We start from the raw sequence: 27,537 nt of genomic DNA, 5'->3' as shown, positions 1-27,537 counted from the left end.
ATGGGCTACCTAGGTGGCCCGTCTTTGTGAAGACGATCAGACACGCAAATGATGACAGGAAGGCCTACTTTGCGGAACGGCAGTGAGTCGGCGCGCAAGGCCGTGGAGCGCGCATTTGGTGTGCTCCTGTCCCCAATAGGCGGCAAATCAAGGGTCAACCAGCGCGTTTGTGGGATGTCGGCTGCTGCATTGCTTGATATAATGTACGCTGAATTATCATGCAACATGATCGTCGAAGACGAAGGCGCACTAACTGACTAATTGGGCCAATAACAATGAAGTCGGTCCAAGCCACGGAATGGCCACCCCTAACGTACGAGCGTGGGGTACCCTCACGATGAAGCCGACCGCCTCCAGGCACATGCCGACATGCGCCAAGTGAATGCTCATATTCAACTCCAAAAGGATTAATTGAAGAGTTGTGGGCACGGAAAACTGCACGATGATAGTTTTTTTCTTTATTATGTAATAATTTTTTTAATGAATGTACTTTTTTTTAAAATGAAATTAATATGTCTCGTAATTTTAATTTTGTAATTTATCGTAAATTTAGTTGTTTTTGAATTATTTTTATTGCGTATAGCATGTGGCTAGCCTTAGTATTTGCTTAAAATGATGATGTGGCAGGTGGAATTTTAGTGCTGATGACGTGGCAAGGAGAGAGAATGGTTAGCCCGTGACAGACCTAAAGCCATTGGAGATACTCTAATAATTGAATCGAATGTAAAAAATATGAGAAAAATATATATACACACTCAATTACTGATTTTCCTTGTTTTACATTTTATATTGGGAAATCATAGATTTGATTTTAAAAAAATCACCAATATACTATTCTTGACAAATTTATAGGAGTAATCAAATATTTAAATGCAAAATTCTACCTAATTTTTTATATTATTAAGGATGGAATTTGACCATAATTTTTTCATCTATTTTCCTTTCCAATCTTAGGGGACAACAAGGTTTGATATTGTTTCATTAATTTGGAATCATTAAAATACAAATTTGTCAATAATTAAGATTTATGAATTAGTAAAAAAAACAAATAAATAATAAATAGAGAAAAAATCATCTGCGCTTATGCCAATGTAATGAACTCAATTCATCATCTCTCTCGTCTGCAAATGAACTCCTGCAAAACCCTAATTCGTGCTACATTATCATGTCTAGATTTTCGAGCTGGAATCCCAAATTCAACTACGCGACGCCATTTTCCCGTATCTCTTTCAGCTCGTCCAGGTTCATAATTGCTAATACGGTCGACATACTTAGCATAAATCTCGCTTATCCTGAATTGCTTTTTGCTGTTGAATGAACACTCAATTTTTCTCCGAAAACAGGGCTGAGAATCAAATCACACAGCTCCTTTTCGATTTCTAGAAGTTACGGTAGTCTGGCAACTGCTATTACTTCAGAAATTTCTGATTTTACAGAGGGAATTGTAGCTCAGAGTGTTGATTTAGATACGCCAGAAGATTTATGTAAGGATAGGGTGGCGGAACTACTGTCCAACAACAAGGATGATGTTGCAAACTTGATGAAAATGGAGCGTCGTGTGGGAAATGGTGAGGAGAGGAGGAAGCGCTGGTTTCCTTATTTGGATAAATGTAAAGCTGAGGACGCATACCTGAGCAGCAGTGAGGTTCTGGAAGCGGTAGATCCGTTTATTATGGACCCGAGGAAGGAGAAGTTTAGGAATGCAGTGAATAATAGGAGTTACTCTGTGTGTTTAGTGGTTGAGGGATTGAGTGACTTTGGGAATGTTTCGGCTGCTTTTAGGTCTGCGGATGCTCTTGGGATTCAGTCGGTCCATGTCGTGTCGTTTGACAGCTCCAGAAGGTGTGTCACTGCCTGTGGTTAATGTGTCTTGAATATTGGTTGAATGCATAATCAAGTTATTCATGACTTCTATCTAAAGGAAATGATTAGAATTGTTGTGGACTTTTTAGCTATGCTTTAGTTGTACACTTAACTGAAAGGCAGTGGGAATCAAGAGCTTATCTGTTGAAATGCATTCACAAATGATTTTCTTGACTTGCCATTGTGGGGGTTAACCATCATCCGTTGTTGTTCTACCTCCACCATACAGGTACAGAGACAACCGCCATGTCAGCATGGGAGCCGAAAAATGGTTGGACATTGAATTGTGGAACTCGATCAGTGAGTGCTTCGAAGTTCTGAAAGCGCGTGGCTATAGAATTGCCACAACACACCTGGGGGTGGAATCGGTATCAACAAATTTATTTCCTTATATTTTTCAATCAAGTGATAAATTTCATTGAGATCCGTAGCAAATGCAATACAACATTTGGTGCTTTCTCTAGGTTTCCGTCTATGATGTGGATTGGTCTTGTCCGACTGCAATAGTTGTTGGAAATGAACTTAAGTACGTTTCCACTAGCCTATAGTATATTATTGTTGAAGAGTCTAAGGCAATAAGTTCACATATGAGTTTCATGGAATGTTACTGAATTCATCTCTTGTTCGTTTCAACGTTCAGTGGGATAAGCAAAGAGGCTCTTGAGCTATCAGATTTACACTGCTCTATCCCGATGAGAGGCATGGTAGACTCATTCAATGTTTCAGTAGCTGCTGGACTTCTGATGCACCATGCTGTATGTGACAGGACTTCCCGCATGGTAATGCCTTTTTTTCTTCTTTTTTTTTACTGAAATTACATCCTTGAACAACTAAGCTACCTGTGTACTACAAATCACTGCACATTGCCAATGTTTCTAGATATGAATGTATCAAACTCGAGCCTTGTTTGGGATTGGGATATGCAACTGGATGATTAACTGCATCAAACTTGGGTTTCTTCCTGTTATTTTGAATTCTGCAGTTTGACTTGAGAATATACAATAACTGAGTCTTCTTGCTAACTTCTCAACATATGATGGAATTTCATGAGTGTTCATGTTTCTCCAATGAATTACACTCTTTTCTTTGGAACTTGATGCTTTAAGCTAGTATAAGATACACACTTGGAATGACTCTCATTTTTCTCATTGGCTATAGGGTTGCCATGGGGACTTAGCAGAGGACGAGCGCCAAATTCTCCTTGCTGAGTTTTACCTCCGCCACAACAAAAACTCCACCAGAATTGCGAATGAATATTCCAGGAGGAAGTTAGCCATGCAATCAAAACTCTGAAAGGACAGCGTTAAAACTTGCAGATCGGTAGTGAAGAAATGTTGCAAATCATGATGCACAGTTCTTCAACCGGTACAAAGCTCGTCTTTTGGTTTCATGACTCTTGCGTTGTTGTAGAAACACATGGTGGCAAGTTGGTGAACAGTGCTAAGTTGAATCAAGGTAAAACCATTACAGAAACGAAGCTGAGCTGAGATTTTTGGCGGAGCACCATAATTGCCTTGGAATATTGATAGCCATGCCACATTGCCAGTTATATATCAAAGCTGAAAGCCTCAAAACCATAATTGTTGAGTAGAAAACAGAATCTCCAGCATCTAAAAGATACTAGTTTGTATTTTACACACTTTGGCTAAGTAGCTTGTGAGATTTCATTTGATATTGTTGTAGCTATAATTTATGTAATATAAGGCTCTCTTGCCCCCACCTCTGCTCTCTCTCTTCTTTTTTTAAATAGTAAAATGTATTATCCTAGTAATTCTATACTATCAATTTTGAAATTGGAAAAAAAGGGAACTTTTATCATTAAAATTGCAGAAAAGAAACTTTAACTACCAAACAAATATGCTTTTAGAGACAAGAAGGAGATCTCTGGGATAATGTGGATATAATTGATGCATATCGTGAGTTATGAAAGTAATGCAGCTCACAACAAAAGAATCCAGCCACCAAATAATATTGACTGATTATACAACCCAGTAAAATTTACAAGTATCTAGCAATATATGCCTACTCTATTAAAGTGGTAGTATCAGTCGTTTGAATCTTGTCTTTGGAGTTCTGCGAGCCTAACCCTTCCCGCCTTCTCAATTCTTGTGACTTGATAAATTCTTCGATTTTCGCCTTCAACTCCACGTCGGGGATTAACATGTCCGATGTGAGAGGAGACCGATTAAATGGATCAGTCTGTTATTCCAAAATACGAAATGGAGTAATTAATTTCAGTTTGCCACAACAATACAAAGAAGATTTAGTAGTGAGATACTGAGGGGCCTTACACTATCACTCAAAAGATGCCTCTGAATCACGGGTCTATCCACAATCACTCTTGATGATGGCAAAATGACAGGATCCTTCATTAAAGTGTACTGCAACACCAAAAAACAATAACACGCTTACAAACAGTACTTGAACATACCGAGGAGAAGATATGACATTGTTCGATATTTGATATTTCAGTGAATATATCCTATCGAGACATGCAAGGAAATCATTATGTACCTGAATTGGGTCAAGGAATTCGTCAGGTATGTCACCGAGAGCAGCCTCAGCATCCATGGCCTCTACAGCTGCAACTCTGGTTTTAGTGCCAAGCTCAACAAACGCTTGAATGATCCTGGCATCTTCCCCGATCTTCCTCAAGACATCAGATGCAGCATCAAATAGCTGGAAGCACCCACCATCAACCAGAAAACGTAAGGAAAACATATACCCCGTATAGATGAATAAAAACACCTGTTGTAATAAAACTGGGAACCATTGTCCACCTTTAGATCATGAAGATCTATGGTGTACTCGTCACTTTTTGAATGAATTCGTGGTCATGGGTTCGATTACCATAAGTGATGAAATTGATTTCTGAATTCATATGTTTTTCCAAAGAATTCATGCATGTTCCACAGTGAATTCATGGTTCGTGGTTTTTATTTTAAAATCCATTTTTAGCCTAGCCCTTCCCAATATATATGTATATATATTTAGTGACAATCCCTGGTAGATAAATACCTGTTCGTTGTATGAACGACCATCCCTTGTGATGGCTGCTGGAAAAATATTTTCCTTGTCTCCTTTAGCTAAGTTGACATAGATAGTGACAATCTTCAAATACAGAGAAAAAGGAATATAGCACCATCAGATAGTCTAATCAAATGTTTCAGCTTTCTTACAACCAATACAAAATCCAAATCACCAAGAAAAAGCGACGATGCATAAGCACGAACAAGAAGGTTTTCAATACCTGTTTTAGCAGCAGTTTTGGCCGAAACTCATACTTCTCAGGGTCTTTCAAGCTAAGAGATTTTCTTTGCGGTCCCACAAGTTGTAACAAAAAGTAATTCAGCATACTGGCAACTCTCTCAACCTGGAAGACAAAACACTGTTAGAAAAACTCATTACGAACTCCTGAACTAGATGAATGAAAACAAAACCACTAACCATCTCCGGTAGCAGGAAAGGGGATATAATCTGCTCAGATGTAAATGCTAGCATGCTCACATCTTCGTTTGCCAATTTCATATCAATCCTAATAATCTACAGAAACGAATGAACCAGTGTTTCAGTCAACATTACAAACAAAAATTTAAACCTAGAGATATGCGAAGTGCAAACTGACATTCTCCTGAGAGTGGAAAAGTCGAGTTCTCTCCTGTCTCTCTTGGGCTGGCCTACTTTCCCATTCTACAGTGTTAGACATCTCAGCTTCTAGTTCTTTGAGTTCAAGAATTTTGTTCAGACTTTCATCTAACAAATAGATGCTATCATTGATTAAAAAGTTCAAAAAGTTCAGATAGATGCCCTTCTCCTCCTCCTTAGCTATCTGAAACAGAGGAAACAATATATGATCATAAGGTTCCACTGAGAAATAAATCAATGCAAGGAGAAATATAAGAACAAAGATGGATAGATTTACCCTTCTCCAGACATTTCGATGACTCGGAACCTGCCATAAGTACTCCAGGAGTTCGGCAATGTTGTGACGAATGTTGAATTTGTCATAGAACTGAGGAGGTGCCATAGTACTCGGTCAAGAAAGGCATAATTACAAGATTGTACACCATCAATAAGAAAGTAAATGCCAACTAATAATAATACTATAGGTATATTGACAACTATTACGATGATAAAGAGGACCATCATATGGGCTTAACATGAAGATAATTGAATGGTCAAATCCATCCAACTTTTTAAGTGGCCACTCTTAAACAAGCAGGTTTTCAAGGACAAATTGACACCTGGTCCTTGCTAAAGTTTAGCAATTACTATATAAGTGGTAGAGGTAACTGTAACCACATGATAAACACATTACTAATCAATGTTAGACGTAGGAGTATAGCATGATAAAGGCAATAAAAAGTAAGAAAATTGTCATATGAACAAGAGTAAGAGCTAATTATTAAATAATATTTGCAGTTCTACACTAAAATGACAACCCTTAGAAACAGTTACCTGAGTGTGGGAACCAGTGAATTCAATATCAACATAAAGCTTCAGAAGATTCTTCACTAGATACTCAAGGGATAACTGATGCCCTTCAAATAAAGTTTCAGTTGCCTTTGATCCACTGTACAAAAAAGTTAGTGAGAACCGATGATGAAGCAAGATGAACAGAATACACTGCACAAAAACTTATGGAACATACCTTCTCCGGGGCATCCAGCAATTAAGCACTTCAACCATTTTGGACCTTAGATATGGATTTCGGATGTACTCTGGACTGGCCATGAACATAATGATGAAGTTCATAAAATCGTCCTGAAAAGATGTACGAACATACAATTAGCTTGTTTCAGCATTCAAGATCATACTATATGTAAACTCAGATCTCGACATACCAGCATAACCCCATCTAGAGCTCTAGGAATTCGAGAGGCAAAAATTAGCAACTCCATGGCATCTTCTACAAAGTGCTCAGGCATACAAGCAAATTCCTTCGGGCATGTTGGTGATAGAGGCATTTTAAAACCTCCAACTAGCCCAACCAACCAAATTACCATCAAGCGGTAGTAAGATAATGCGCGCTGAAGAAGAGTTCCATCCTACATAATATAAATGACTGGGCATCTGTCATCATATCACTATGGGAACTAAATTTCCAACTAGACAGAATTGAATGCAACATTTTTTCATACCCTTAGTATTTGAGCTTCATAACAAAATTTCTCCTGTGTGTATAACTCAATTTCCTTTTCCAGGCGAGATATGTCTTGCTGCAATTGTGGCGAAGGAGCCTGCTCTTGCATGGCTTTGAATGAGGCCAAAGTATCTTCACTTCTAGAAATATCCTGAACATAAAAGTACAAGATCAAACTATAAATTCCATGGCTTTGATGAATACCCTAACATAATATATGTATGTGCGAATTTAAATAAACACAAACCCTTCAAAAAGAAGGCTATAGTTGGTATTGTTTCTTAGGTTATGGGAGAATATAACTGTATCTGAGATTGCAATTTAGGAGGGATTAATCGATTGGAAAAGATGATGCGTTATTGGCATAATGTATTACTGTCGGAGAAAAAATTTGGAAAGATAACAGTGGTAAAATTGATACAAAACATATCTGAAAATGCTAGGTATAACCTGAACAAGGTGTTTGAAGTCTGAAAATGCTTTTAGCAACCCCAAGTTGAGCACCCTAGCAGTCATGAAGAAGCATTCACATATGAATGGGTATTTGGTTTTTTCACCACTTATGTTAACTGGTTTGTTATTTTGGAGAGAAGGTGTGTTGGCACTGCTGCTGGAACTAGAGGCGTCTTGAGACTGTATCACCCGGTTTTGTCCATCACCAGCACTTGTCGAGGTATCAACTTTAGCACTATTGTCCTCAAACCATTGTGATACCTCTTCCGATGATGCATGCAAAGCAGTCAATCCACTGATAAGAGGTTGTCGGATGAAAGAATAGGGGAAAACATAAGTATCAGCTGGAAAAATTGGTAAAGAAAAGGTAAAAATAATTTTCTACCTCAATTCCAGACGGTTACTATAGAAAACATATTTAGGATCAATTTTGTCTCTTTTACTCATATTAGCATCCAAGAATGGCTCACAGAGACGAAGCATAACTGCACTAAGATTTACAAACATGCCAGAGCTAGCACAAGACAGAGGATCAACCTGTAAGAAAATCCAGTGGATACAACCGACATTGGTTTCGGATTAGCCTTTTAACTTTTTAAGATCACTTAATAGAAGAAAATGAAGGCCGGAGTTTTCCAACTATGATGAGGAAAATATACCTGTAAATGTCCCCTTGAAGAATTTTTGTTGATTACTTCTGCAAGGTACTCAAGAACATTTTCACGTGTGTTTGTATTTTTCAGGAGGCACATAAGAACTTCTGCCAGCCCGTCATACAAGCCGGTCATAACAGTTTTGATAGTTGTAAAGGATGAAAGAAGATCCGCTGGGCGGCGAGTTGAGGCTTCAGAGAAGCATTGTTGGCTGACCATGTAAACAAAATCATCCAATATTACAAGAAGCACAAACTGAACTAAAAAGATGTCGTAGCATCAAGCTATGCTTCAATAGAGATCAAGCCATAACACGCATACATCAAGATTTAATTAGTATTACATGTAGTAAAATGCACCACATAAAACTTGAATTCACATAAATAACTTATGAAAGCAAAACTGAGACAAAAATTCTTATTGTACCCTATATCGGGGTCGCTCTTGAATATAGCATGATCCGGCAATGCACTAACATGAAAAAACGGCCCCAGTATACTCGTCATCTCCATGACCCTCCCATTCAAATACACACTCTTCGGTATCCACCACGGATGACTGACCAATGCCTTCGCCCCCACCGGATAATTCACCAGCAGCAGCAGTGCCCTTAATGGCTGCTGAAAATTCCCCAGAGCAGATACCTTCAGAACACTCCCTCTCAAATCCTCATACAACTGTTTCATAACAGGCTCAATCGAATCATAATCAGCATCCCTAAAAAATTCCTCAATAAAACCCGGTGGAGAAGCAGCTCCACTGCTCCTCCCACCGAAATCATCCAGATTACCCCCAACCTCCGCAAAGATCAAAGGCAACAGCGGCGAAACACTCGATTTGTTCTTATCATGATTCGGAAACATATCCGGATTACCTAGATGGATCCTACAGTAGGAAACTGCCAATTTCTTAGCTTGTTTCACCGCCAATTCCATCTCCGACCTCACGTTCTTATCCTTCATCGACGTGATTTTCTTCCCCTCCTCGTAAGCGCGGCGGTAGCTGTTGACCAGATACTGGAACGGCGGCTCGGCGGTGGGGAAGCTCCCGGAGAGGCGATCGATTACGACTCTCTCCATCAATTCTCGCGATAATCTGAGCTCCTTACCCTCACTCATGATCTCCGCCGCCGTCATCTCCAGATAAACAACTCGAGAATCGTTCTCCATTGAGTCGACAAGCGACACCAGAAATATTTTCCGGAGGATTATGTCCTCGATTTCAGCCGGTGTTTTCGAGGGTTTCGGCGTCGCCATTGATGGAATATCAGTGGAATCAATTAGCTGAAATCTGGTAATGATCGAAATTCTGATTTGATTTTGGAACGAGGGTTTTTCTTCTGTAGATCGGTTCGAAAAGAAATTGTTAATTTATTAAATTAATAGAATAGGTTTTATATAGATGCATGAATGAAGTACTACAACTCTCTATGGTGTGTTTAATTAAGGCAAAACACATTTTTATGTCTTTATACTTTAGTTAAAATGTTAATTAGGTCTTTGTAGAATTTTTTCGTTTTACTAGATTCTTATATTTTTTACAATATTTTTGTCAGGTTCTCGTACGACTTTTTGCTTTAGTAGGTCCTTATATTTTTATTATAACTTTCATTAGGTCCTTATATAATCTTTTATTTTAGGGACTTTTTATATTTATCTTGGATAATAATATAAATTTAATTAAATTTAATGAACTTTTTAATATTCCATTATTTAACTTAGCATAGTCTATAAAGATAATATCATCTTGTTATCCAATAATCTCAATAAGTTGTAGAGAATAATAAAAAGATTAACCGTGATGATTGAAGATTAAAATCGAAGTTTTTTTTTAGAATAACTATCCGAATTTTCAATTGATTATTTATATTTATATTGAAAGATACGTTTTCCTGAATATTTATAATCATAAGATAAGTTAAATAATAAAATTAAAAGATTCATTAAATTTAATTAATTAAATATAAATTATTATCTAACATAAAAGTAAAAAATATCTTAAAATAAAAAATTGTATAAGGACCTAATAAAATTTATAATCAAAGTATAAAGACATATTAAAACGAAAAAATTGTACGAGGATGTGATGAAATTTATGAGAAATGTATAAGGACTTATTAAAACAAAAAAATTTGTACGAGGATCTGATGAACAATTTGATTAAAGTATAAGGACCCAAGAATGTGTTTTGCCTTTAGTTAATAACTTATCTATTTATACATAATTTTGTTATCCCTAACTTTTATATCTTTATAGCTAATTTTCAATTTTTTGGTGTTAAAGAACATGGGTTTTTTATGTATCCCTAACTTGGCCAAACTCAATAATAGCCAATGCATACATGGGTTGTGTCTTGGCTTGGCCAAGCACACAATCCGTGTGTTTGGTTATGGGTGGTGATGCCGATGGAGGCCTAGGCAGTGTAGTTGGTAATGCAGACCACTCAGTCCATGTGAGATATTTTGGACATGGCTCGACTTGAGACTATGTGCTTCGTTGGCCGACTACCACATAATGTCTATTTTTCTGTCTTAATGTTAAGTCTTTAGCATGGGGCGTATGGACCAAGTACGTGGTCCGTGCATCTTGTTCGAGTCCCTATTCAAGCCTTTTTCGTATTCCAAACTTTGTCCTTCCTCAATTTTTCCTTAAGGTATCAATTTTGAATAAATACTAAAACGAGTCTATAGATAAAACCTTTAAAAAAATAGTACTGTAGTAATTTGATTTGCATCAATAAAATTTTGCATTTTACACTCTACATAAAATTATTAAAAATTAATAAAAATGTTATATCAAGAATAATACGTAAATTTTAATTTTATATACTAAAATTTATGTAAATTTATTATTTTCTGTTATAATCCCAATCAATCTCTATGCTAAAATCGATTACTAACTGATTAATGTTAAATGAATAATTAATAATAATTGCATACTAGCTCAGCCAAAAAATTGTGCTATGATCTAGTTAGTACTAAGACAGAGTTACTAACCTCACCTACTTTGCTAAAATTGATCAACATTTCAACTTATAATACCATCTCAACCAAACATCAAATCTAGTTTTTTTTTTAGAAATATTCTCCAATTACACTACAAACCCAAATTTATTTTTACGTTTTTTTAAAAAACAACACCAAATATAAAATCATTGCAAATTTTTTGTAATACATAAACTTAAAAATAATGTAAAATTTGAATTTGGTGTAAATAGTTGGAGTAAAATTATTTTCCGGTGTGATATTATACTCAAAACAGGATTTGAATTTGGCGTAAATGGATTTAGACAAGATATGATAAATTTCACATAAAGATATACTTGTAACTAATTTTGGACATGGTTTATTACAATCTCGTCTGAATTGAAAGCGTTGCATCCATGAGATAAAGATATAAACTGCATATATTCAACTGAAATAATACCAACAAAAGTAAGAAAAGAGTGTAAAGAGATTATAAAATTGCATGATGATATGTACAGCACAAGAAAGTCGAGCACACATTGATGATGATAATTCCTAACTACAAAATGTTGTGTTTCAAGAAGAGACGGCCAAATGCATGCAGTTTGGAATTGACGATTCAGTGATGGCTTTTTGACACAAATGACATGAACACAAATAGCAGTCACATTTTGCATAAAAATGCAACTCATCCACTGAGCTGAATCTCGTCAACGTTTGCGATCGCAGGCATCGAACAGCTGGCATTTGATGACGGACCGAAGAACAACTCCACGCAGAACGAAGGGCCGCAGATCGACCGCCCCTTCTGCCCTACTTTGTCCAAATCGTTAACTGAGAACTGAAGCAGACTGCCCGTTATGAAGGCCGTGTTGAAGCACACGTAGAAGAAGCGCCCTCCAATCAGCTTCTCGTAGAAAATTACGCGCACGTCTCCAGTCAACTGCACGATACATGAAAAAAATTAGTATTGATCTAGATAATGTATATATATAGTACTCCCTCCGTCCCGCTTTAGCAGTCCCATTGACTTTTCTGCCCGTTTTTTGTAAAAATGATAAAAAAATAGTTAAAGATGAGAAATGAGAAATTAAGAGAGAGAATAATATAGAGAAGAGTCTTATCTACATTATTGTCTCTCTTACTTTACTATTTCTCCACTTTAACTATTTTTTATCATTTTTACAAAAAGATGGCAGAAAAGTCAATGGGACTGCTAAGGCGGGACGGAGGGAATACTATATACTCCTTTCATCCTAAATTAAGTACTATTACGTGAAGCGTTTCATTTGGCACGAGAATTAAGAAAAATGTGTTTAGTGGTTAAATAAGAGGCTATAATAAAGCATAAGAGTTCATTTTTGTTAAAAAATGAATTCTTTAACTCGGGATTTCCTAAAAAGGAATGTGAATCGTACTGGCAGTGGCTTCTCGTAGTGATGACCGAGACAGGTCTTTTTGTAGATAATGGAGCTTTCGGTGTCCATCTGGACAACCAAGCGTGGCTCCTCATCCTTCTTCTCGTCGTTACCCTCCACGAACGAGTAGTAGTATCGGGACTCGTATGACTTCTCGTTATCCGTTCCGATCCTCCTACAACATGCTTTCGAGACTTCAACTGAAGGCCGATAGCGCTGCTCTGGTTTCTGTAGGAACTCTCGGTTATGTTATCATATATGAACCAATTGAACTGGTAGAAAACACATATTTTCATTACCTCTTGGAGCTCCGACACGACGACAAACACCTGGCTGATGCCGGCGGTGTCGTAGAGGCGGATGTGCTGCAGCTCTCTGGTGCATGGCTGAGGCATATTTACATATGGAGAAGAAGCAAGATCCATTCCCCCAGCTTGGGACATTGCTTTCTCCCAGTATCCAACGTAACGGCGTTGGCTGGGTATCGATACCTGCACCAGAAAATAGTAACTATTTGTGTTACTTGCCGTCAAATTATCGAAAAAATCATGAAATTTAGTCAAACTATGACCAATCACTCAACTTTAAAAAACGAGTAAAAAAACCATGAAATCTAACACTGTTTGCAACTGTCCCAGTGAAATCTTAGCTGATGTGACTGCTGAAATTTAGATTTATATATCCATCTGGATATTCATCACTTTGGCAATACACTTTATACATACTCAGTCACATCATCTATTTGAGTTAACTGATATATTTGGTCGTGGGATAATTGCGAACAGTGTTAGACTATATTGGTCTTTGTGGACGATTTTAAAAGTAGCGGAATAGAGCAGAATTTGACAAAATTTTATGTTTTTCCAATAGCGAAGAAATGAGAATTACTCCTTCATTGTTAGTGGTCCGCCTCTCGGCGTACAAGTGTAAGGCCTTGTCGGCCGGCATGCCGGTGTAGACAAGGTAACATGAAACCATCAAGCCGGTTCGACCTTTTCCGGCCATGCAATGCACAACTGCAATGTTTTTAGGATCACTTGCTAGCCAAGCATGGACATTCTCACAAAATTCCTTGACCATTGTTAGTGGTGGGACATGGTTGTCATCAAATGGGAATCTCTCCACATATCCATTGAAATGCAAAGGGTCATAGTCCTCCTCTATGCACAAGTTGTACACCTTATAGTGGTCACGGTGGCTCGTGTCGAGCGCAGACTTAACCTGCAAGAGATTCATGTCATCATCTAATCATACACAACGAAAATAACATATACACATCAAAAGTAGTCCAACTTTTATTTACGAAAACTTTCTCAACACTTTTTTTTATCTTTTCTCTCTCCTATTTTATCCATTTTTTCTTTTTCTCGGAGGGAGAATGATACAGATAGATTCATAACAGATGCTGCGCATTCACGACCTGACCTGCCAGAGAGGGTTGCGGTACATGGCACGCATGCGCTCGGCGGGGAAGGACATGGCGAGGATGCGATCGGTGATGTAGGTCATGTCGAGATCGTAGCCAGCAACGAGCATCCGCCGCCTCTTCTTCGACACAAGATTGCGAATGTAGTTCTTCCAAAGACACCTCACCACCATATTCATCTTGCTTTCTGGGCTTTTCTGCCCTTTCTTTGACAACTTCAACCCCATTGTTTCACCCTAAACTTGGAACAATCAAAGTGAATCGAAGGAGATCACCAAGATTGGTCCAAGAATATTGAAGAAAGTGAGGGGAAAAATTCAGTCCTGTACGTGTGTTGATGGATGCTTCTTCTTTAAGATGGCCAGATGAAAGAGATGATGAAGAAGCCCATGTCCAGTTTCACGTTGGACGGTTTTTTTTTTCTCTAATTAAACTCACTTTCTTTTCTTTTTTTTGTCAGATTTTTGTCAACGTTTCCGACAACCTTAGACTTGGAGAAATTAAGGCCGATTTACCCGCCCTATTTGACATCTCATATAATTATTTATGCTATTATATGTGTGTATTATAATTTCTTGAAGATATATGCAATACATGAGTCAACTTAATCATACTAGTAGATAATGTAACCGGGAAAACTCTAGTCAATTAATATTCCAAAACAAGGCAACTCAAATCTTTAGTCAAATTGAAGACTTAAAAAACAATCTTGTCTTTCTATAGGCATGAATGGAGCTAGGAGGATCAACCTCTATTCAGAAAAATATTGCCAGAAAACTTATATAAATCAGTCTTTAAACTCTATAAAAGTTATGCCTTTACCTCAATCATTTTTTTCTACTGTGTAATTTCATGATTCAGACCGCTACAGATAGAAAAAATCATTCTCCGCCTCAACAGCGGAGACAAACTTCATCCAATCACTTAGTGAAGATATAAATTACTACAAATTTTTTTTTTATCGAACTTCTAATTAAAATGAGCTCAATAATAAAATTGGGTCACAAACTCCATAAATTGGGCCAGTCTCTTTAAACTCCACTGCAATTTTTCAAAACGTGATAACAACATCATTTGATATTTATTGCATAAATTTGTTTAATAAGTCAACTTAGAACGATTTATTGATAAATACGTGTTTGTAGTTATCTGTTTTGTTCTTATGTATTTCAGCCGGTTCAAATAATTGGAGATAAAAGATTAATGAGTATTTCAAAACGATGCAGTAGCAAATTATTTACAATAAGGTTTACTGATGAATATTTTATAATTTATGCTGAAATGGGTCACGCAAATTACTAAAAAATTAAAGACAATATAGATTATTTATTGATTATTATCTTTTCCACTTGTAATCCATTGGATAAGATAAAAATGTTTTCTCAAACTAAATCTTCATATTATTCTGCCTAATATTCCTAATTAATTAAAAATATTACAGACTTAAACTAAAAGCGATCGAGATTGGGTTCAGGTTGATGCACAGCCGCATACCAGATACCGAACTCTCTCTCTCTCTCACTCACTCTCACACACACACACCAGATCGATAGGTAAGTTGTAATCTATCGCTTCTGTTTCATGTCGCATTAATAAATCGATGTGTGGTGGTTTTTTGTCTCTCTGATTATTCCAGTTATTATTCATGCTGTTGATTCGAGTTACTTGTTTATGACTCTCTAACGGTGTTTATAGTTGTTGATTCGATCGGTTCAATCATAGATCTGCTATTTCAGCTGGTTAGGTTTTTCAGTTAACCGAGAATGTATTTTTAGTGATGATTTATGGCTGATATTTGCTTTCGGATTGTTTCAATTGAAAAAGAAATTAAGATTTCTGGCTGTTGTAGGCGGCTGTGAACCTAGAGTAGTTCTTTCAATTAAAGATTGCAGCTTGGATCTTGTGCTTTGAGATGATTGGCTAAAGAAAATCCTGTAAAATATTATGTAAAATTGGATATTGTGATTCTCCCCTTGGCTGACCTAGGCTAAGTTCAAACAGACCAAGAATTGGGGTTGATGGTTGCCTACCTGCATAAGTTTGATGGTTTCTTCTAAACAAGCTTACAACATTGTTTGGACCGGGGATCAAGTAGAAGAGGCCTCTTATGGGTTATGAAATCAAAGTGCTGTTAGCTAAATTCCACAGATTTTCTGTTAATGTGCTAAGTAGGATACTGTTAAAAACTTAAAATTAAAATCCATCTACAGCTGAGTAGTTAGTAGGATATTATTTCTGGAAACTTTCTCTTATGTGCTAAGAGAAGTTCAAGAATTCCCTTTCTGTATCCAAGAAACTCCAACTATAGGAATAACTCCGGATCTACATTTCTTTTCAAATCAAAGTCTATATGGTATAAAGAGTGTTGAACAATGTATCTCTCAGTAACATAGATACTGGATCCAGTTAAATAGTTGTCATGAAATATGAGGAGTAAGTGATGGATTAGCTTCATTTCTGTGTTACAGTTACAGGGTTCCTTCTAGTAGTGCCTCAATTTTAGGTTAAGAATGAGACGCTGAGAAAACAATCGTCGTTTAAGCAGACCAGGTTTGTTTAGTTTCTGATCTAGAAAGAGGCTAAGTGTGCCCCATTTCTAGTTTGAGAAGCTAGCTAGTTGCAATATGAAACATTTTCTGGAGGAAGAATGCTGAAAAACTTAATGAAAGTGCGTGTTGCTAGAATAATTTATGGATTTACATTTTTATTTTCATTTTCATTTTTGTATATTGTTTTGTTGTTATTATTGCTGTAAAAAGGTTATGATTTTTTAAAGAAGCTATTACTTTGTGGCTAAATTTGGTTTCTGGTTTTCCTTGCTTTTTATGCAGTGCTTTTGGGTGGAGTTTATTCCAAAGATGTAAAATGCTCATTTTGTAGTGGTCCTAGCTAGCTCCAAGATGTGGAATTTTGCATCCAACTGTCTGGCTGGAACTAGAGGGCTCAAGAATGGTGTACTGAAACCGACACAAAATTCAATGGATTGCTCTGATGACGAAGCTTCTTCCCATACTAGCAGAGAGGAAGGTTTGGAATGTCCGATATGCTGGGAATCTTTTAACCTTGTTGAAAATATACCATACGTTTTGTGGTGCGGGCACACACTGTGCAAAAACTGCATCCTAGGATTACAGTTTGCTGTTGTCAAATTTCCCACTCTGCCTCTTCAGCTCCCACTCTTTATATCCTGCCCCTGGTGCAACCTCTTATCACTTCGTCTAGTTTATAGGGGCAACCTGAAATTTCCTCGTAAGAACTTCTTCCTTCTGTGGATGCTCGAGAGCATGAACGGTGATAGAGTGAACCCTCACTCCACCAACTGTGGGGATCATCAGGGTGTTTGTCCATCGAGCACTAGATCACTAGGAAGCTCAGTTGGGAATACAGAGAGAAGCACCAATCATTTCCATGTTTCTGAACAATCAGGCTCAAGTCATGATGGAAGTCAGTTCAACAGCTATCATCCCTTGGAAAGGCTGCAAGTGTCCCTCAGAAAGTCCCTCGTTTTCTTCGTTCATCTGACGGCCAAATTCCCCCTAGTCATCTTTTTCCTTCTCATCATATTGTACGTAATACCAGCCAGTGCCGCCATCTTGGCCCTGTACATAGTCATCACAGTCCTCTTCGCCCTTCCATCTTTCCTCATTCTGTACTTTGCTTATCCGAGCTTGGATTGGCTCGTGAGAGAGATCGTCACTTGACAAATCCTCTCCTCGTTTTCCTTTTGGTGTATGCAATCCATCCCTCTATGAATGTTTCCACAATGCCAAGTCAATAATACTGTTCCAGGTTAGAACTTCCTAGATTCCTGAGTTAGTGTTTATGGCTGTGACCTTTATTTGTTGGGTGCTTTTGTCCTGTTTGGGTGGCTGTGCAGTTCTGTTCTGTTTACCGGCACCCTTTAGTCTAAAGGCCGTTCAAGCTTTTTCGAGTAGTATGGCGTGGGTTACTTCCGCGCCCCTGGTGTTCGGACAATGGCCATAGGTATTTTCTAGAAGTGTCATCTGTGTATATATTTGTGGCCGGTGGCTTTAGCTATGAATGATGGCTGATTTGGACGATGGGCTTTCTTGGTTTTATTTTGTGATTTTCTCAAGTTACTTACCTCTATTTGGAACTCATGTACTCAATTATTTTGTGTACACAAGTTAGGAGAATTCTCTCAGTTTTAGAGCTAGTGATTTGCTATTTCTTTTGAGATAGCGTTTCATTGCAAGTATCATTCTCGTTTAGCATTTTTATTCAATTTGAGTTTGTTTAGTTAAATGATAGCCACTATATATTATTGAAGTTTATATAACTAAATTACAAAATAATGGTCTTTAGAACTCTGTAAGCAATATATACCCATTTACGAAAAATAATAAACTAATCATAGTGCCTGGAAAATTCATTTAATCCAAACATGTAGATCGTTGGCATCCACAGATACAGTAATAAAACAAAACAAATAAAATAAAATAAACAAATGTGGAAAATAAATTACACTATAAAATTCCAACTAGGATATCCCGCCACGTGTGAAAAACTGAACCTCTCGAGTTTCGACCCTCCACAATAATGCAATAGTAGCTTCTTCAGCTACTTCACTGTCGGAACTAAGATATGGCGGCGGCGGCGTTTGCTGTTCCGTTACCCAAATCTTCTCAATTGGCCTCTCGAGAACTCAATTCCGCCTTTCTCAGCTGCTCCCCGTTGAAGGGCCTCTGTATTCAGACCAAATCCAGAAGAAGCAAAAATCGCTCTGAACCAAGTTTGGTGGTCTCTGCCGCCGCTGGCGGCGGAGAAGGAAGGTTTTACTTCAACTTTACTGGATTCCCGTTCCCCCTCGGTCCCTTTCTCAACCGCCAAACATTGAGATACGAGGTTAGTCTGATCTGTCAAGAATTTTGGGATTTCTACAAATAAAAGGAGCTAATTTTGATTAGTTAAGTAGTACTGTAGTTCATTTGATTAGAGATCATCATTTCATTAAAATTGGGCCTTTTTCCATAATTCTTAGTTAATTGGACAGTTAGATTGTTCATGAAAAAGATTTGAATTTAAACATAGACCACATTAGTTATTGTTAGGGCAGATTAATCATGTTTAGAAGTGAGAAGAAAAGAAGTAATGTTTCTTGAAACATAAGTGCTGAGTTGTAACTGATTTATCTGTTAGAATATCAGGCTGTGAAAGATGCAATATGGTTGTTTGAACAAGAGCAAGCACTCGGTTTCAGCAGCGTCTCAACAAACATTCGTATGACTGTCATCAAGCTCAAATCCGGTGGATTATGGGTTCATGCCCCTATTGCTCCAACAAAAGAGTGCATTCAGGTAATCACCAACGTCGAGCTTCTGATTTTCTTTTGATAATTTCTGGTGATATATAGATGTTGCGACTTGTTGATGGTACATGTTGTTCGTGCTTCGTTCCATCTTGCAGCTAGTGAAAGAGTTGGGTGCTCCCGTGGAATATATAGTCCTTCCCACGTTTGCATACGAGCATAAGATATTTGTTGGCCCATTCTCAAGGCAGTTCCCTCGAGCTCAGGTGTGGGTGGCGCCTAGGCAGTGGAGCTGGCCACTAAACTTGCCCCTCGAGTTTTTTGGGATTTTTCGTGCCAGAATATTGGAAGATGAGGATTTGTCAACCCCGTGGGCTGATGAAATCGAGCAGAAAGTTTTGAGCTCCCCTGAAGTTGGTAGTGCACTTATTCCAAGTTTTTTGTGGAATCAAGTTAGCCTTATGCTAAGACATAGTTATATGTATGCACTCTTCTTTGTTGTTGAATATGTTGTCAGGAATCGGGCCGTATGTTGAGGTGGCATTCTATCACAAGCGCACAAAGACGCTGCTAGTTACAGATGCTGTGATATTTGTTCCCAGACAGCCACCGGAATGTATTAGCAAGGAGTCGTTGCTATCATCTGCTAAGAATGGTTTGGCTGTCAAGATTCTTAGTAAGGGAAGAGAAGTACCCGAGGAGCCAGTTGTGGACAACAATATGAACAGACAGAAAGGTATAAGTCTTCAATGAGTCATTTAACTCGAAAACACATATATCTCACCAGGCACTTTTGAGGTGAGCTGATCATTCGTTTTGTTCGATGCAGGATGGGAAAGAATGGTCCTCCAGATCTTATTTCTTGGCCCCTCAAATCTGTTGGAGCCGAATGCTAGCTTCTCTCAAATGTCACAGAAGCTTATTGTCTCACCTATCGTAAAAACTCTAGTCTTCAGCAAAGTTCCTGAAAAGGCAAGTCAGTCAGTCAATGTTCTCTGATATTTGTATAATCTGTATTTTATCCATCATTTATAAAACTACAGACATATCTTTGAAATTCGCCCTTTTCCGTTTTTAGGTAAGAAAAAAGAGCAGAACAAATCGTAGTTATATTTTGAGACTCTGTTTCTTGGGATTTCAGGTTAGAGATTGGATAGATAGAATTTCGAGGGACTGGAGGTTCAAGAGGATAATTCCAGCGCATTTTGCTGGCCCGATTAATGCAAGCAGATCTGACTTCTTAGCAGCATTTGGATTTCTTGATGATCTCTTGGGTGAAAGCTATGTTACACGCCCTTCACTTGCCATGCTCTTCACATCACTCTTGGGTAAGGCTGCCAGTTATTTCCCTCCAGACGACATGAGGACCCTATCGTCTCTTGACCAGTTCTTGGTCTCAGTCGGGGCTGTGAAGAAGACCGTCTCAGGCCGCAAGAAATGATGAAATACAAGTGTGAATTTTCTGGTAAATTTTGTAGATAGTTCTGATATTACTTGTCTGAACAATCAATATATTTTGAATATTGGAGAAATGTTGGTCTCAGATTAAAATGTATACTAGAAAAAGTAATCCATGTTAGCAACCAAGTCATAATTTGCATGAAAATTGTGCTATTACTGATTATGATGATATTTGCTAGTAGTATTTTTAGGTGGGAACTTCTATTTTCAATTTTGACACAATTGCAAAAGAATCTTCTTGTGATGATTCTATTTATGGTGGTTGAAAGGTCAAGGCAGATTGGTAATCTCATCTACCAATATGCAAGTGCTGTTATAATATCAAAATACACTATAAAAAGCTCATAATGTTACCGTGTAGGCCTGCACAATTACTAATGAAATCAAATATTTTCAAAGGAAACAATCATACAAGGTCCCATCCCATAACCAGACTGTGACAATTCTTATTTTGTAATGATATAAAAATGGAATGATGAATAACATGCTGCATCTCAAGCATGTGGACATTTCAATTAGCAGAAAGAGAAATAGAATCCAAGGCTTCTACTTTTTTCTTAAATAATTCACTATAATTTTTTTAATTTATACTCCATACATATATCACTAATAAATGTTTCTTTAATTGTTTTATACACAATTCCTGTGCGATTTTCAATGTATTCCATGAGAGAACCATGTGTGTAGTGCATTTAAATATATACAAAAAAATATAGTAGTAGAAATTATATCATAATAGTGATTAAATAGACTTGAATCTCATAAATGATTAATTAATGAGGTTGGATCAGAGCAAAGCAATTATGCAAGGACAATAATTGGTGGATCAAAGAAAATAATGCTATTGCAGCAGAACTGAGATTGAACATAAACAAATCCCAAGTGATATTATTTTATTGAATAATTTGCAATCTAGTCATCGTATTCCATAATAAATTAATAACTATAAATATTCACCAACCGCCAACCGTTACAGGCGGCGCGTGTGTGGGCGCTTAATTTTATTATAGACAAAAAAAGGTTTGCTGATTAATTTTAATTTGATATATATTGATGAAATTTCAAATTAAGTTGATCTAATCAACTACTATTGGTTCAACTAACTTAAATATTTCAAAAATGTTGGTTGCATCTTATTCCGTTCGTCTTCCATATATTTTGAGGGATTATGAAAATTTTGAAAATTATTTATCATAATAATATGAGATAAATGGTGATATGTGTATGACTGAGATAATTTTTAAGTACTACGGAGTATTAACATATTTATACAATCTAAATATAATAAAGAATAAAGAAAGTAAAGAAAAAGGATTAATAAAAGTTACTCATAATTAAATCAAATAAACGGTATGAAAATAGAGTTTGACGTTTTTGCATTTATGTATTTTTTTAATTCCAAATTTAAGTGTGTTGAATATTTTGTTAATATAACGAATAAACTCGCCTAACATTCAAGAAGTTTCCAGAAGTTGACTTGAGAAATTGGTACCTAATTCTACGGTCATATGCCTTATAAATTGAAATTTTAATTTCAACTTAAATGCATTTAGGCACCAGTTATTAATAAGCTGCAGCATATTGTTGACATTCTACTCCCTCAGTTTCAATTATAGTTACTACTATGATTATTTTTCTTTATTAAACCCATGTATTAATATACTTTTATTTAACTTTTTTATACTATTAAATATGGAATAATAGTTTTCTTTTTCAGTGTTACCCATACAACCAGTAATATTAACAAACCATAAAATATTATACTGAGTTAGATTTGATAAAAAAAAAAAAAATATTACTAAACCATTTTTCACAACTTATTTTGCTCATCTTGGCAATGGAGTATATATGAAATCCAAGAGATTCACCTAAAAATTGTCCAAATATGAAATCCACGGCAAAAATAGGCAATAATATCACTCAATTATTTTGTTTCACTTCCCAGTTCCCACCAAATCAAATATACTCGTATTTATTTTAACGAATACGCTAATAAATCGAATCAATATCATATTATAGAATTCTACCTTGAAAGATTCGATACTATATTTGCACAATTTATATTTCAGTAATTCCCAAAAAATATTATACTACCAATATTTTCCCGTGATGTACAATATTTAATTTACGTCAAAGCTATAGGATATAAAGTAAAAGAGTCCAGATTTTCAGGCTATAGATTATAAATACAACTAACCCTATTTATAATAACAGATATACAAAAAAATTATCTAATTCCAATATTTATTACGGTTAGCAATTAGCATCTTGCTTATCACCTAAGTTTTGCCATTAAATTGAAAATGAAAAAAAGATAAATATAAAAGAATAATAGATTAAAAATAAAATTAAAAAAAGGAAATTGGCGCCGACCACCTTCTACAGCCGATCGTTTTTCACCTCTCTCTCTCACACACACAGATACACACAATACAAAATATACTCTCTTTCTCTCTCTATATCTCTCCCTGGGCCAGAAATTGAGCAACAATTGAACGCGTGAACTCATCAAAACGGCTTCTTTGGAACTCCCCAGAAGTAACCAAAACCGAAAGGCGTTGCTTGCACGATCTTTCTGTCTCTTTCTCTTTTCTATCTCCGTATATAAATGCGCGTATATTTTTGATAGCGATCGCTTTCAATTCGGAGAATTGAATTATACTAATAATTGACGGATAAGGTAGGCTGATTCCTGTTGCTACTTCCATCATAATTCATTTTATTCGTTATTTTAATTTTCTTACGCTTTTCCTTTGCTTTCTGGTGAAGCAGTAAAGAAGAAAGGTAGAAGGGAGAAGAAGAAGGTACACGGTTTCTGAGGGGTTTCTGTTTTTTTTACTGACCTCTCATTAATTGCGGCATTCAATAACGTTTGTTTCTGGTTTATAATTCTGGGGTTATTTGTTTTCTCACAGTTGCACGCTTGTGTTTGTGAAAGGCTTCAGATTCCGATTGGTGATCAGGTGCCGATTTTAGGTAATTTTTCTCTTTTTTTGAGATTGTGATTGATTTTGAGACGGAATTTTTGTGTGGGGATGGTTTTGTTCAATTGATTTTAGGTATTTTACCCTCTTTGTTATGGTTTCGTGAATCTTCTGGTTAATCTCTGGTTTTGGAAAAGGTTTGATTTGAAATTTTCTGTGCTGAAACGTTTTCTGTGATATGTGTTTTATCTGTTGCTTTAAGTTGGGAATTTGCTGCAGATCAATCCATTGTTGGCATTGAACACTGTGTATCAATGATTTCATTTGAATGATGTATTTTCATTCACATGAATTGCTTTTGGAATTTGGATAGACTAGATCATTATTTACTCTCTTTTTTATGATGAAAATAAGATTAAAAGATGAAAATTTAATAAATTCTTCTTAGAAGATTATTCATATAATCACATTCTTATAACTGCTTATCTGTATTGTTTATGCTTGTAGGATTTTTTGTTTCCTAGCTCCCTATCACGGTCTCTGTTTGCATGGCTGAAGCAAGTGATGATTCTATGGCTACTCCCACGAAAAGTGATGGGAGTGTGAACAATGATTTGGCTGGGAATCAGGATTCTCCGAGTAATGGGCACAGCATTGATGCCCATAATCTTGGAGCTTCTGTTGGTTCCCGTGGTCGGGGGAACAGTTCCTTGAGGAGTTCTGCAGACAAATTGGTGTCTTCCAATGGCAAAGAAAAAGTGGTTCCTCATTATCTCAGAGCATCTACTGGCTCTTGTCATGATTTCTGTAAATTTGGAAAGCACCATTTAGATGAAAGTAAATCAAGGAAGCCTTTCCGGAAAAGGATTGCAAAACTGTCTCCTGATCAGATACCTGTTGAGATACGGGTTGCAGGTGACAAGAAGAAGAAAGAGGTGGTTTTGGATGGTGAGGAGACGAGAGAGGTGGCCGCAGGTGGCAAGAAGAAAGATGTGGTGGCCGCAGGTGGCAAGAAGAAAGATGTGGTGGCTGCAGGTGACGAGAAGAGAGAAGAGGTGGTCACAGGTGGCAAGAAGAAGAAAGAGGTTTTTTCGAATGGCGAGAAGAAGAGAGGGGTTGTCACAGATGGCGAGGAGAAGAAAGAGGTTGTCGCAGGTAGCAAGAAGAAAGAAGTGGTGGCCTCAGGTGGCAAGAAGAAGGAAGAGGTGGTTTTGAGTGGTGAGGAGAAGAAGGAAGAGGTGGTCGCAGGTGACAGGATGAAGGAAGAGGTGGTCGCAGGTGACAGGATGAAGGAAGAGGTGGTCACAGGTGACGGGATGAAGGAAGAGGTGGTCACAGATGACGAGAAGAAAGAAGAGGTGGTCTCAAGTGATGAGAAGATGGAAGAGGTGATCGCAGGTGACGAGATGATGGAAGAGGTGGTTTCAGGTGTCGAAACAAAGGAAGAATTTGTTAATCATGGACCTCCAATCGATGTGAAAGTCCGTTCAAATGGCTTGAGGTCATCCCTTGATACCAAATCTTATCCCCCAAAGCCAAAGCACAGGCCTTCAACATACACCAACAATAGTTCACCTAGAGTTCCTTCTTCAAATTCTAAATCTGATTTGCGGACACCTAAACTGTCCACTTATACCAAAACTTCCTCCTCAAAGCAAAATGGCTCTTCTGGCAGTAAGACTCTTTTGCCGAAGTGCAAGTCTTCATCGGCTAAGAAATCTCCTTCAGTGGATCCCCCAGAAATCAAGAGTGTATACTTTCCCCATACGGAAGTTGAAGATTCAGTGAAACAAGGTTCCTCAATCGATGATAAAATATCAAAAACGGAGAAAAAGACAACTTCTGCATCCAAGCAGCGGTCGTCTCCTGTGAAGTTGAAACCTGTTAAGGTTAAACCATTATCTTCTCCTAATGATTCAGATGGTATGCATGGAAAAGGCAGAAAATTGATGACAGCCAAAGCATCTGCAAAGAAGGCATTGACACCTCCTTCTGCTACTCTGCTGTCTAAGCTTCCTTTGAGAAAGACAGCACAAATCAATTCGGGAAAACGTGGAAACTTAAAATTGGTGTCTCCTCTGAAGGATCCCAATAGGACACGAAGGGTTAATTCTAAGGCATCTGAGAGTGAGAAGGTTACTGAGAAAAAGCTGCGTGTCATCAGGGTTGGAGCTGGCAACAATGTCTCTGAGTCATCACCTAAATCTCCACTATCAGCCGAATCATCGTCTCGTGGAAAGTCTTTGTCACTATCTTCTTATGAAGAGGACAATTCAGAGATGGAGGAGAGCTCTGTTAAAACACGCAAACTTATCTCCAAGAACTCGCTGAAGACTGTCAAAGAAGCACCTGTGAAAGAGAATCCTAAGAAGGCAGTGCGAAAGAACAGGGTGGTTGTTGCGGGAGATAAACATATCTCTCCTGTGAAAGTGAAGTTCAGAATGGGGAAGGTAGTGGAACTTCAGTCGGATAATAATACACCTAGGAAACTTATATTTAGGAGGGCAAGGGTCTTAGGAGTAGAAGAAAGTAATCTGAGGAGGAAAACCACGAAAAAAGCGGGAGTCACTAGTGACATGGCTAGTACAGGGGTTTTGCCTCAAAAGGTTGTTTTAAAGCATCAAGATGTGCAAGGGAAGAAAGATGCTCAAGGTTTGTTGAACAATGTCATTGAAGAGACGGCAAGTAAACTCGTCGTGAGTAGGAAAAGTAAGGTTAAAGCCCTGGTGGGAGCTTTTGAAACCGTGATCTCTCTACAAGAAAGTAAACCTTCCACACAAGTTGTGAGTTAATTGTGAATAATTTCTTATCTTGTTTCTGACGGTATAGAGTGCTTGAATAATGGCGAGGTGTGAATAGCGAATCCGTGTCTGCTTGATACTACCGATATGTGCAATCCTAACTGAGGTTAGAACAAGAAAGCCTCGGTCGCTTTGCTGTACGGTGTTCTCGTGTTGAGTGGTTTGTCTAGCCTTCTAGATCAGGATCAGAAAACCACTCAGCTGAGGCTTCTTTTTTTTTTCTTTCTTTCTTCTTTCTTAGCTTTTAGACTGAAAGAAAAGTGGGAGATGGTAAACTATAAAGGTTTTTGGATGTAGTTGTCTCCCATGAGGTGATGAAACTTGGTATAACTTTCTTATGTTTGTTTTGGAGTTTACGAAACACATGCTTTGTGTTGGTTTTGTAGTGACTCTCTGGCTGTGAATCGAAGTGTTTTAATCATCTAATTGATGATGAATGGCTTATTGGATTATTGTTACTCTTATTGAAATTGTTAAGCTTGTAATTTGTTTTGGGATTATTAACCTCTTAACACTTGCGTATGGCTGATAGAATGAATACTCTGATCCTATATTTTTATTTTGGTTTACAAGCAAAAATTCTAATTTTACATTTTCAGCTTTAATATGTGCTTGTATATTATCAAACTTTATTGATTTGTTTTGCTTTTTCAATCTATCAAGGTTTTGCTCTAACATGGCTTACTACAAACTAACAATTTAATACTAAATGAAAGTACTCAATTCAGTACTCCAATGTTGTTTTCCTACCTAAAATATGGTATTATACTAATATTATAACTTCATTTAATATCTTTGATTTTAAAAGAAGTGCCTAAAAATAAATAAATAAATATGGCTAAACTAAAGATTAAATTAAAATTAACTTTATAGTTTATTCCGCCAACTTCCCCTCTGCACCCTTTCCCACACGCCATTTCCCATAACTCATACTCCATTTAAGGATTTAATAATAATTTTATTTATTTTGTAAAACCACATAAACATTAAAGGAGTTATCAATTTGTTATTTATTTTTCAAGTATATTGACCAAAATATCTTATTATAACCAGCCAGATGTATAAATTTGGCCTAATTAAAGTTGTATGGCGTCTAATGTCATTTTCTCATTTCCTTCCTCAGATTTTATGGCCTATGGATTAGTGATAGACAAGACGAAT

At 37.1% G+C, this 27,537-nt stretch overlaps 6 protein-coding genes across 7 annotated transcripts; 4 read left to right on the top strand and 2 right to left on the bottom strand.

The window, feature by feature from the left end:
• Window positions 1-1,078: 1,078 nt before the first annotated feature.
• Window positions 1,079-3,582, top strand: LOC125205132 (tRNA (guanosine(18)-2'-O)-methyltransferase). The gene is made up of 6 exons (XM_048103946.1): window positions 1,079-1,242; window positions 1,344-1,842; window positions 2,093-2,231; window positions 2,328-2,389; window positions 2,504-2,642; window positions 3,022-3,582. Exons 1-6 carry the CDS (start codon window positions 1,095-1,097, stop codon window positions 3,154-3,156), a joined length of 1,122 nt encoding a protein of 373 aa, XP_047959903.1. The 5' UTR covers window positions 1,079-1,094; the 3' UTR covers window positions 3,157-3,582.
• A 164-nt stretch (window positions 3,583-3,746) lies between these two features.
• Window positions 3,747-9,468, bottom strand: LOC125205118 (probable ubiquitin conjugation factor E4). The gene is made up of 16 exons (XM_048103934.1): window positions 8,539-9,468; window positions 8,119-8,323; window positions 7,845-7,996; window positions 7,457-7,754; window positions 7,005-7,157; window positions 6,708-6,911; window positions 6,515-6,627; window positions 6,322-6,436; window positions 5,786-5,875; window positions 5,489-5,692; window positions 5,311-5,406; window positions 5,114-5,236; window positions 4,882-4,974; window positions 4,378-4,542; window positions 4,155-4,244; window positions 3,747-4,062 (listed from the first exon to the last, which is right to left on the bottom strand). Exons 1-16 carry the CDS (start codon window positions 9,366-9,368, stop codon window positions 3,886-3,888), a joined length of 3,108 nt encoding a protein of 1,035 aa, XP_047959891.1. The 5' UTR covers window positions 9,369-9,468; the 3' UTR covers window positions 3,747-3,885.
• Window positions 9,469-11,494: 2,026 nt separating this feature from the next.
• On the bottom strand, window positions 11,495-14,325 carry LOC125205131 (phosphatidylinositol 3,4,5-trisphosphate 3-phosphatase and protein-tyrosine-phosphatase PTEN1). Its single transcript, XM_048103945.1, has 5 exons — window positions 13,921-14,325; window positions 13,384-13,716; window positions 12,795-12,986; window positions 12,496-12,723; window positions 11,495-12,020 (listed from the first exon to the last, which is right to left on the bottom strand). Exons 1-5 carry the CDS (start codon window positions 14,146-14,148, stop codon window positions 11,766-11,768), a joined length of 1,236 nt encoding a protein of 411 aa, XP_047959902.1. The 5' UTR covers window positions 14,149-14,325; the 3' UTR covers window positions 11,495-11,765.
• A 1,014-nt stretch (window positions 14,326-15,339) lies between these two features.
• On the top strand, window positions 15,340-18,137 carry LOC125205134. 2 transcript variants are annotated; one of them, XM_048103948.1, is made up of 2 exons: window positions 15,340-15,474; window positions 16,753-18,137. In XM_048103948.1, the coding sequence occupies exon 2, from the start codon at window positions 16,822-16,824 to the stop codon at window positions 17,620-17,622; it is 801 nt and encodes a 266-aa protein (XP_047959905.1). In that variant the 5' UTR covers window positions 15,340-15,474; window positions 16,753-16,821; the 3' UTR covers window positions 17,623-18,137. The 2 variants fall into 2 exon arrangements, with proteins under 2 accessions (XP_047959905.1, XP_047959906.1); XM_048103949.1 differs by lacking the exon at window positions 15,340-15,474 and adding an exon at window positions 15,527-15,660.
• A 127-nt stretch (window positions 18,138-18,264) lies between these two features.
• On the top strand, window positions 18,265-20,733 carry LOC125205130. The gene is made up of 6 exons (XM_048103943.1): window positions 18,265-18,787; window positions 19,090-19,239; window positions 19,349-19,607; window positions 19,708-19,926; window positions 20,020-20,162; window positions 20,332-20,733. Exons 1-6 carry the CDS (start codon window positions 18,527-18,529, stop codon window positions 20,629-20,631), a joined length of 1,332 nt encoding a protein of 443 aa, XP_047959900.1. The 5' UTR covers window positions 18,265-18,526; the 3' UTR covers window positions 20,632-20,733.
• A 2,344-nt stretch (window positions 20,734-23,077) lies between these two features.
• Window positions 23,078-26,840, top strand: LOC125205121. Its single transcript, XM_048103937.1, has 4 exons — window positions 23,078-23,331; window positions 23,424-23,455; window positions 23,567-23,627; window positions 24,083-26,840. The coding sequence occupies exon 4, from the start codon at window positions 24,124-24,126 to the stop codon at window positions 26,365-26,367; it is 2,244 nt and encodes a 747-aa protein (XP_047959894.1). The 5' UTR covers window positions 23,078-23,331; window positions 23,424-23,455; window positions 23,567-23,627; window positions 24,083-24,123; the 3' UTR covers window positions 26,368-26,840.
• The last annotated feature ends 697 nt before the right edge of the window (window positions 26,841-27,537 follow it).

Source organism: Salvia hispanica, chromosome 2, assembly GCF_023119035.1.
Source record: "Salvia hispanica cultivar TCC Black 2014 chromosome 2, UniMelb_Shisp_WGS_1.0, whole genome shotgun sequence".
In the NCBI taxonomy this organism is placed as follows: Eukaryota; Viridiplantae; Streptophyta; class Magnoliopsida; order Lamiales; family Lamiaceae; genus Salvia; species Salvia hispanica.
Note: the sequence above shows the minus strand (reverse complement) of the source record. Positions and strands in the feature narration are given on the sequence as shown.

Coding starts and splice junctions, on each gene's coding strand:
- LOC125205132 (XM_048103946.1), top strand. CDS start 1,095: ATGAACTCAATTCATCATCTCTCTCGTCTGCAAATGAACTCCTGCAAA. Junction 1,843..2,092: donor TCGTTTGACAGCTCCAGAAG/GTGTGTCACTGC, acceptor TCCACCATACAG/GTACAGAGACAACCGCCATG. Junction 2,390..2,503: donor GTTGTTGGAAATGAACTTAA/GTACGTTTCCAC, acceptor TTCAACGTTCAG/TGGGATAAGCAAAGAGGCTC.
- LOC125205118 (XM_048103934.1), bottom strand. CDS start 9,368: ATGGCGACGCCGAAACCCTCGAAAACACCGGCTGAAATCGAGGACATA. Junction 7,997..8,118: donor CTTCAAGGGGACATTTACAG/GTATATTTTCCT, acceptor ATTTTCTTACAG/GTTGATCCTCTGTCTTGTGC. Junction 7,158..7,456: donor ACTTCAAACACCTTGTTCAG/GTTATACCTAGC, acceptor TTTTATGTTCAG/GATATTTCTAGAAGTGAAGA.
- LOC125205131 (XM_048103945.1), bottom strand. CDS start 14,148: ATGGGGTTGAAGTTGTCAAAGAAAGGGCAGAAAAGCCCAGAAAGCAAG. Junction 13,717..13,920: donor ACCGCAACCCTCTCTGGCAG/GTCAGGTCGTGA, acceptor AATCTCTTGCAG/GTTAAGTCTGCGCTCGACAC. Junction 12,021..12,495: donor ACTACGAGAAGCCACTGCCA/GTACGATTCACA, acceptor TGTATCGTGCAG/TTGACTGGAGACGTGCGCGT.
- LOC125205134 (XM_048103948.1), top strand. CDS start 16,822: ATGTGGAATTTTGCATCCAACTGTCTGGCTGGAACTAGAGGGCTCAAG.
- LOC125205130 (XM_048103943.1), top strand. CDS start 18,527: ATGGCGGCGGCGGCGTTTGCTGTTCCGTTACCCAAATCTTCTCAATTG. Junction 18,788..19,089: donor GCCAAACATTGAGATACGAG/GTTAGTCTGATC, acceptor TTAGAATATCAG/GCTGTGAAAGATGCAATATG. Junction 19,927..20,019: donor CAATATGAACAGACAGAAAG/GTATAAGTCTTC, acceptor TGTTCGATGCAG/GATGGGAAAGAATGGTCCTC.
- LOC125205121 (XM_048103937.1), top strand. CDS start 24,124: ATGGCTGAAGCAAGTGATGATTCTATGGCTACTCCCACGAAAAGTGAT.